The sequence below is a fragment of the Nicotiana sylvestris genome, chromosome 8 (assembly GCF_000393655.2).
Source record: "Nicotiana sylvestris chromosome 8, ASM39365v2, whole genome shotgun sequence".
Taxonomy (NCBI): domain Eukaryota; kingdom Viridiplantae; phylum Streptophyta; class Magnoliopsida; order Solanales; family Solanaceae; genus Nicotiana; species Nicotiana sylvestris.
The window spans coordinates 79,834,483-79,844,215 of NC_091064.1; the positions used below are offsets into that span (position 1 = coordinate 79,834,483).

A 9,733-nucleotide genomic window follows, 5' to 3' on the forward strand; every position below is an offset into this window, starting at 1 on the left:
CGACGGGATATGCCGATGGAGATTTTACAAGAACGGACGAGATATTCGGGTTGGGATGGATGGTAGAGCTGTGGGAACTAGAGCAGGGTTGCTCCCGCTGAGACGACTGTTGCTCGCCGGTTTACAATCAAATAAGCAATACAAGTGTATATTGTGCGTAAATTTAAACATGATGCAAGTTCCCGTTGGACAATGAATGTTGTCTTTGGACGGTTAGGATAACGTCCTTGGACCATGATGTCCTGGGCCATGAAGCGTATAATAAAGGATTCACGGGCCATAAAATGATGCTCTCGGGCTATGATTGTGATGCCTCCAAACCATGATGCATTTAAATAATGATATGCAAAAGATTAAAAGGGATCCTCGGGCCATGGCATGGTGTTCTCGGGCTATGCAAATGGTGCCTCTGAACGATGATGCCCTCAGATAATTTGGCGATCTCTCAGCCTATGAGATGCTGTAGGGTGGCGATCTTTTACCCATGCAAATGTAAATGAGGTGGCGATCTTTCAGCCATGCAAGAAGTAAATGAGGGTGGCGATCTTTCAACCATTCAAGAAGTAAATGAAGGTGGCGATCTTTCAGCCATGCAAGAAGTAAATGAAGGCAGCGATCTTTCAGCCATGCAAGGAGTAAATGAAGGTGGCGATCTTTCAGCCATGCGAGATGGAGCTAAAGCTTAACCTCGGGAGGCAGAATGGTAGCCTTATGCAATGTAGGAAATGTAGATGGAGACAAAGCTTAGTCTCGGAAGGCAGAATGGTAGCCTTATGCAATGCAGAGAATGCAGATGGAGGTAGAGCTTAACCTCAGGAGGCAAAATGGTAGACTTATGCAATGTAGGAAATGCAGATGGAGACAGAGCTTAGTCTCGGAAGCCAGAATGGTAGCCTTATGCAACGCAGAGAATACAGATGGGGGTAGAGCTTAACCTCGAAAGGCAGAATGGTAGCCTTATGCAATGCAGAGAATGCAGATGGAGATAGAGCTTAACCTCGGAAGGCAGAATAGTAGCCTTATGCAGGAAGCAAAAAAGGCAAATAATAATAGAATTTTCTTAGCTGATAGCGGATTGCGATATTACGACTACTGGGGATACTGTGTCTGCTGGGGACACTGCGTACAGATAGTAGCTGTGAGCAAGTGCAACGACTCTGAGAGTAGTATTTTCAAGTAATGTGAGTCTTGTGAATGTATAGTATATTTGATGATTTTGCAACTCAAGTGCCTGCATCCAAAGAAAATCGTGAGTTTTGTAAAGGGGGGAGGTTAGTTCGTTTTCCCGCTGGCTCTGCTTGACCTTCTCGGCTCTGTTCCGGTGATACTGTGCGTATCATTGGGCTAGCGCTGCTAAATGAAGCAACTTTGGTAACAGACATGCATGATTTAGTAAAAAATATAACATAAATACATAATCGAGAATAGTTTTCCTTAGATGAAACTACGACTGCGACGTGGTTCAAGACATTGCAACCTCTCTTGCTCTGGAATTTTAAGGGTCCTCATCAAAATCCTGACCCAGTTTAATGGGTTGCTGCTTCTGACGGTTGCTTGTGGTGAATGGCTGAAATTACTTCGGAATTTTGAGGGTCCTCCTCAAAATTCTGCCTCATTTTCCAATTGCGGGGGAAATGAAAATTTTATTGAATTGTGACCGAACTCATAGAGTTGCCTACATATCCCCTCTTAAACGAGAACCAGGTCAGACGTAGTTCAAATTACATCATATAGGAAAGCATAAAGGTTACATATAGTATCACTTCACTACATCTGAATTGATCGGCTTCGGCCAAACTTCTCCGTCCATTTCTACAAGTATGAGGGCTCCTCCTGTTAGAACCCGGTGGACCATGTACGGACCCTACTAGTTGGGAGAGAACTTCCCTTTGGCCTCATCCTAATGCGGGAAAATCTTCTTTATCACCAGCTACCCTAGTGCGAATTGTCTTGGCCTGACTCTTTCGTTAAAGGCTCTGGCCATTCTGTTATGATAAAGCTGACCGTGGCAAACTGCATTCATTCTATTTCCGTCTATAATAGCTAGCTGTTCGTAACAACTTTTCACCCATTCTGCATTGTCGACTTCAGCTTCTTGTATGATCCTTACGGAAGGAATTTCTACCTCAGCAGGAATAACAACCTCTGTACCGTAAACCAGCATATTGAGGGTTGCCCCGGTTGATATACGGACCGTGGTGAGATACCCCAATAAAGCAAGTGATAACTTCTTGTGCCACTGCTTATGCTTCTCTATCATTTTCCTTAGTATCTTCTTGATATTCTTATTGGCGGCCTCTACGGCTCCGTTCATCTGAGGTCTGTAGGCTGCAGAATTCTTGTGTTTGATCCTGAAGGTTTCACACATAGCTTTCATCAAGTCACTGTTGAGATTGGAACCATTATCAGTAATGATTGATTCTGGAATTTCGAACTGACAAATGATACAGTCGCGGACAAAATCTGCTACGACTTTCTTACTCACTGCCTTGTATGATGCTGGTTCAACCCATTTGGTGAAATAATCAAGTGCCACTAGGTTGAACTTGTGCCCATTTGATGCAGCAGGTTCGATTGTTCCGATAACATCTATTCCCCAAGCGGCGAACGGCCATGGTGAGCTTGTTGCATTAAGCTCGTTTGGAGGCACCTTTATCATATCTACATGTATCTGACAGCGGTGGCACTTCCAGACATACTGGATGCAGTCCATTTCCATAGTCATCCAAAAATAACCAGCTCGGAGTATCTTCTTGTCTAAGATAATGCCATTCATATGTGGCCCGCAGGTCCCAACATGGATTTCTTCTAGTAATTTAGCTGCTTCCTTTGCGTCGACACACCTTAGTAATCCCAAATCAGGAGTCCTCCTGTACAGGATTCCTCCGCTGTGAAAGAAATTGTTGGATAACCTACGAAGCGTGCACTTCTGAATAGCATTTGCGAGCCCTGGGTATTCTCCTTTCGCCAAGTATTCCTTGTTATCATGAAACCAAGTTTTTCCATCCACTTCTTCTTCGATGTGACCACAGTAAGCTGGCTGATCTTAGATCTTTACTGGAATAGGGTCAATGAAATTCTTATCTGATGTTGTATCATGTATGGTAGGGTAGCCAATGCATCGGCAAACTCATTTTGGACTCTGGGAACATGTTGGAACTCTGTCTTTTTGAACCTCTTTCTCAACTCCTGTACATGATGTAGATAAGGGAGTATATTGGAGTTCTTGGTCCCCCATTCTTCTCGAACCTGATGTATAAGCAAGTCCGAATCCCCGATCACTAGCAACTCTTGAATGTTCATGTCAATGGCCATCTTGAGTCCCAAGATGTAGGCCTCATACTCAGCCATGTTGTTGGTGCAAGGGAATCTAAGTTTGGCAGACACCGGATAATGCTGACCGATTTCTGACACTAGGACTGCTCCTATGCCAACTCCTTTGAAATTTGCTGCTCCATCGAAAAACATTCTCCAACCGTCATAGGATTGTGCAATGTCTTCTCCTATGAATGATATCTCTTCATCAGGAAAATACATCTTTAAGGATTTGTATTCTTCGTCCATGGGATTCTCAGCAAGATGATCTGCTAAAGCATGTCCCTTGATTTCTTTCTGAGTTACGTAGACAATGTCGAATTCTCTCAGCATGATTTGCCACTTGGCTAGCTTGCCAGTAGGCATGGGATTCTGAAAGATGTACTACAACAGATCCATCCTTGATATGAGCTATGTGGTATACGCACAGAAATAGTGCCTCAACATCTGAGCTACACAAGTCAGAGCACAACAGGTGCATTCTAACAGAGAATACCGGGCCTCGTAAGGGATGAACTTCTTGTTAAGATAGTAGATGGCCAGCTCCTTCCTCCCCGTTTCTTCATGTTTCCCAAGAACACAACCAAATGCTCCATCTAGCACTATAGAGTAATAGGGGTCTACCCAGCTCGGGCGGGACCAAACCTGGCAGTGTGGACAGGTACTCCTTGATTCTGTCGAAGGCCCTCTAGCAGTCATCAGTCGATTTGGTAGCGGCGTCCTTCTTCAACATCTTAAAGATTGGCTCACAGAAAACAGTAGATTGAGCTATGAACCGGCTAATGTAGTTGAGTCTCCCCAAGAAACTCATTACTTCTTTCTTATTCATTGGCGGTGGCAATTCTTGAATAACTTTGACCTTTAATGGATCCAGTTCTCTATACCTCGGCGACGCACAATGAACCTAAGTAGTTTTTTGGCAGGAACCCCAAATGCACATTTTGCGGGATTCAGCTTCAAGTTGTACCTTCTTAGTCAATTGAAGAATCTCCTCAAATCTTCCATGTGATTAGTGCCTTTCTTGTATTTGATGATGACATCATCTACATACACTTCAATCTCTTTATGTATCATATTATGGAAAATGGTAGTCATGGCCCTCATGTAGGTGGACCCAGCATTCTTTAACCCGAACGACATCATCTTGTAACAGTGCATTCTGTACGGCATAATGAAAGCCGTTTTCTCAGCGTCTACTTCATCCATCCAGATTTGATGATACCCAGCAAAACAATCCATAAATGACTGCAACTTGTGCTTGGTGCAATTGTCAATCAGGATGTGTATGTTTGGTAAGGGAAAGTCATCTTTTGGACTAGCCTGGTTAAGATCCCGGTAGTCGACACAGACTCTGATCTTCTCGTCCTTCTTTGGCACTGGCACGATGTTGGCTAACCATGTTGGACATTCTACTACCCTGAGAACCTTAGCATTGACTTGCTTAGTGACTTCTTCCTTGATTATAAAACTTATGACAGGCTTGAACTTTCTGAGCTTCTGCTTTACCGGTGGACATGTCGGATCAGTTGGCAGTTTGTGAGCCACAATAGATGTACTCAGACAAGTCATGTCATCATACGACCAAGCGAATATGTCTTCATATTCCATTAGAAATTCTGTGTATTCCTTCTTTTCTGATGGCGATAAGTGGAAACTGATTCTCATTTCTTTGACGTTCTCTACATCTCCCAGGTTAACAATCTCAGTCTCATCCATGTTGGACTTAAGTCTGTTCTCAAAATTTTTAACCTCTTTAATAATCTCTTCCGGTATGTCATCTTCCTCTGAATCTATATATGTTTGTTGCATTGTCTTGTTGCATGTCACAGCTATTGGTTCATCAAGATAGGTAAGGGTAATGATGTATAAGTGAAGTAATGAGAGAAAATAATAAGAGTAAGATTTTTAAGGAAACCGAAATGCTTTGATAAATTTCATAACTGTTTTGAACATTGGAAGATCTTATTGCAAAAATTAAAAAATGCGAAAGGAAAATCAACTAGTAAAAATAAAAGATAGTGCATGATGCTTTGTTCAGCCTTGCTACTTTCGGGCTCTGGTGGTTCTGATGGTCCAATTGTTGAGGCATGCTCCTCGACTTACGACTTGTATACAAGGGCCTTCCTCCCCCTCCTCTTTGAAAATGACACAACAATCCATGTCATTATCTTCCACGAATAAATCCCTCATTGCTGCCACTGCTTCCTCTTCTTCCGACCCACATATAACATCGGTTGGCTGGAAAGTCTATTCTAAATAGGGTATTGGCTGCTCCAGTGGGTAGTGAGGGCCACGCCATGGTGGTGACTAGTTGTTGAATTCCTTCCATGTATACTTGTATCCCAGACCGAAAGTGGTGCCATGTTTCTTCAGTTTGATCGGCTTGGTGATTCCTTGGAGTTTTTTGCCAAGTCCCTTGCCAGGCTCATATCCGCTCCAGTTCAATATGCTTTCAATTTTGTTGTCCCACTATCTGTCTTTGTCAAAGGCGTTGACTCGCTCGATGTGGTGATAGGTTTCCCCGCCTATCTTTCTCCTTCCTCCAATCACTGGGATGGTTTGGCGACTGAATATGGGATTGCTACCGTCGCTTTGAATGATCACCTCTTGGCGGTTCCACTCAAATTTTACCGCCTGATGCAGTGTTTACGCTACGGCCCCAGCGGCATAAATCCACGGCCGTCCCAACAGCAAGTTGTAAGATGTCGGCACATCTATTACTTGAAATTCAACATCAAACCAAGTAGGCCCCATTTGCAAACACAAGCTAATTTCCCCAATAGTGGACCTTTGAGAACTGTCGAAAGCTTTGACGTTGATAGCCCCATCCTTGATCTCATGTAGACTCTTTCCTAATGTTGTGAGTGTTACCAACGGACAAATATTGAGGCTGGACCCACCGTCAATCAAGATTCTGGTGATGAAATAATCCTCGCATTGCATAGTGATGTGCAACGCCTTGTTGTGACTCAACCCTTTTGGTGGCAACTCATCTTCATGAAAAGTGATCTTGTGACTCTCCAATACCTGCCCTACCATGTTTGCCATTTCTCCTCCAGTGATGTTGCTCGGTACATATGCCTCACTCAGCACCTTCAACAAGGCGTTCATGTGTGCATCAGAGCTTTGCAGCAAAGCTAGGATAGAGATCTGTGTCGGTATTTTGTTTAACTGATCGATGATTGAGTAATACTTTGATTGTATTTTTCTCCAGAGATCATCGGGCCCAGCTTCAGTGATGGTTGGCCATCCAGAGTCCTGCTTGCTTGATTCAGCCAAATGTTCCGGGGTGTATACTCTGCCGGTTCTTATCATACCCTGTGTCGCGACTGCTTCTCCGGATTTGGCTTTCCCTTTCCTTCTTGCCTAGGCTGTGTAGTCCCAAGGTATGGCATTTGTATGGAATGGTGTTATAGCCGACATTGCTACTGGAAAAGCCACCTTTACTCCGAATGGAGCTTGTATTTTGGAAGGCAAGACCGCAACTTGAAATGGTTCAGGTACATTTGCCGGGGACCCAAACTCGACCTCGATCGGTGCTAGCGTCTTTGTAGAGGATGGTGTTTCAAACTCAAGTGGTATGGACATGTTCACCTCAGAGTCCCCAAAAAGGCTAAATCTGGACTACAATCGGATTAAGGGTGACGGTTGGTTTCTTTGGATCATCGCCTTCTGTGATCAAACCTATTGACCCCTTGGGGTCCCAATCGTCTTCTATTCCAATCATGTAAATGCCTCCACCTGTGTGGTCTGGTAGAGGGTTATTGCAGACATTCGGAGCGGGCTCCTTTGCCACAATAATCGTGTTATCAATCAGTGCTTGGATTTTATCTTTCAGAGACAGGCATTCATCAATGATATACCCTTTTATGCCGGAATGGAATGCATAGGATTTATTAGGATTGACCCATTAGGAAGGGTTTTCAGGAGTTATAGCGGGGATGGGGGTGACATAACCAGCCTCTTTGAGCCTTTCAAACAACTGGTCAATTAGTTCGGCAATGGCGGTATATTATTTGGGAGGTCTGCGGTCGAAATTTGGTCGGGGTCTAGGAATGTTTTGGCGAGTGGGAGGTGATTGATAGTGAAAGGGTTGAGTATTGTAGTCTTGGTAGACATGTGCGGGGTGGGAATATCTGGGTGAAGTAGGCTGATATGTGGGAGGTGGAGGTGATTGGTAAGTAAGTGGTGGGGTTTGGTAAGAGGGCGAGGGTGCTTGGTAATTTGGGGTAGGTTGATATGGGAGTGGAGGCATCGGGTAGGTTTGGTATTTGATATGGGACTTGGTTATCTGTGCAACCACCACGGCGCTCATGTCCCTTTTCTTGGTCATGCCACCAGACTGCAGACCCTTCTTGGTAGCCTGCAATGCCTCAAAGTTTGTGACCATACCACTTTTGATTCCTTCCTGGATCCTCTCACCTAGCTTGATGATATCGGAAAATTTCTAGCTTTCAATCAGAATAAACCTTTCATAGTACTGTGGGTCTTGAGCTCGGACGAAAAACATGTTCATTTGTCCTTCCTCTAGAGCAGGCTTGACTTTGGCAGCTTCTGACCTCCAGCGAGTGGCATACTCGTAGAATGTTTCCGTGGGTTTCTTCTTTAGGTTCTGGATATAGAACACATCTGGCGCATTTTCTGTGTTGAACCTAAACCTGTCCATGAAATCGGGCGCCATGCTTACCTAGTTCGATCACTTCTTCGGATCTTGGCTAATGTACCAAGACAAAGCATCTCCCTTCATACTGCTCATGAAGAGTTTTATGCGAATCCTTTTGTCCTTTCCTACTCCGACCAGCTTGTCGCAGTATGTTCTCAAATGAACTCTCGGATCTCCTGTACCATCAAACATCTCAAACTTCGGAGGTTTGTACCCCTCGGGCAGTTCAACATCGGGTTGTATGCATAGATCTTCATAGTTTAGCCCCTCAATTCCTTTGCTTCCTTCGACGTCCTAAATTCGGCTAGTCAACTTCTTAAGCTCTTCAGCCAGACTCTTGATGAGTGAGTCTTTATCATCAGACTCGGGTGTGCTTGAAATGGGTTAGGCGGAGTGCGGCATGGTTTCCACGTAGATGGGGGTGTTATGAGTGTGGAAATGGTCATTTGTGGAGTTCACCGGTTCTGGGATGAGCAGTGGAGTATTTTTGGAAGTATGACAGGTGTTTTAGTGGTGGTGAGGAGCGGGATGCTTTTGTGGTTTTGGGATGTTTTGTGGAGATGTAGGGTTCTGAGCGTTAGGAAAATTGACATCTGGGGTGGTGAGGGAAAATGATAAGCTGTCCAAGTTCCAGACCTGATCAAGTTCTTCTTGGAATTTTAGCAGCTTTTGTTCAAGCTGGGATGCACTTTCCTTAGGAACCAGAGTACCATGAGTGACCTCTACCCGTTCAGTTGAGTTTTCCCTTCTGGTGTTGTTCAAATCTTTCATCTTTCCTTTGTTCCTGTTTTTGACGGGGTTAGGAGGAGGAGTGGGTGGAGGGCCCTTGGATCTTGTGGAATATGATGATGATGCCAGAGTGCACGAACTAACCTTGGAGAGGGGAATAAATAAAAAATAAAAACAAAAGTCAAGAAGTTAGTGAGGATTATGAAAAGAAATGTTGCGATATTTAAACACGTAGTGCAAGAATGTAAGTCGTGTCCTAATTTGGGAGCCTCGTTGGGCCCGAGGTAGGCCTAGAGACAAGTTGATTTGGAGAACTTATAATGCTAAATGCCTCATTTTATTGAAAAAAAATAAGATGAATCCCAAAATGACACTAAATAACAGAAGATAAAAATGTCACTAATGGCCATTGGCCTTATTACATTCATAAAACGAAAAGGTAAATTCCTATCTATTTGGTCTCAGAAGGACCTTCCCCAGACTCGACATCTTTGGCTCCATCGAACAGCTTCACCAGCTCACGAAGTCCCAGCAGCAGGTAGGCTCTGGCCAGGTGTCCACCTCGTTTCCGTCAGCATTCTGGCTGTCCTCGATCCTCTTGAGAAACTTCCTTTCCAGCTCCACTAAACCTCGTTTCAGGTATCCTAATCGCTTGTTGGCACTGGTAGCCATATCTTTCCACTTTTCAATCAGTTTTTGGTGGGCTTCTTGAATCTCACGATGCTTGCTTTCACACTCCTGAATCCTCTTGTGCAGTTGGTTATATTTGACCTGTGCTTCAGCCTTTTCATCGATGATTCTGTGACCTCGAACAAACCCAGGTTGGCCCAGACCATTGTGATTGTCCTCCAGCCATTCTGAATAGTATGGGGTGCAGCCAGCATGGTATCTGTCTGGCTCGATAGTATTTCTGCCTATGATGATCTTGCAATGCCACATATGCTGAGCTTGGCACTTATAAGGACTGTCATCAGCTTGGAAGTCAGCCCGAAAGTGACTCATCTTGTCGACCCTTGGTACAACTTG

At 44.2% G+C, this 9,733-nt stretch overlaps 1 protein-coding gene across 1 annotated transcript; it reads right to left on the minus strand.

Moving 5' to 3' along the window:
- Positions 1–1,930: 1,930 nt before the first annotated feature.
- On the minus strand, positions 1,931–3,681 carry LOC138875270 (uncharacterized). The gene is made up of 3 exons (XM_070154094.1): positions 3,477–3,681; positions 2,386–2,661; positions 1,931–2,145 (listed from the first exon to the last, which is right to left on the minus strand). Exons 1-3 carry the CDS (start codon positions 3,679–3,681, stop codon positions 1,931–1,933), a joined length of 696 nt encoding a protein of 231 aa, XP_070010195.1.
- Positions 3,682–9,733: the final 6,052 nt, after the last annotated feature.

What these genes read in the sequence shown, in the direction of transcription:
- LOC138875270 (XM_070154094.1), bottom strand. Translation starts at nt 3,681, where the DNA reads ATGCCTACTGGCAAGCTAGCCAAGTGGCAAATCATGCTGAGAGAATTC. An exon ending in CATTGCACAATCCTATGACG is followed by an intron (nt 2,662 to 3,476) that starts GTTGGAGAATGT and finishes AGATACATGTAG; the next exon opens with ATATGATAAAGGTGCCTCCA. An exon ending in TAATGGTTCCAATCTCAACA is followed by an intron (nt 2,146 to 2,385) that starts GTGACTTGATGA and finishes TTTACGGTACAG; the next exon opens with AGGTTGTTATTCCTGCTGAG.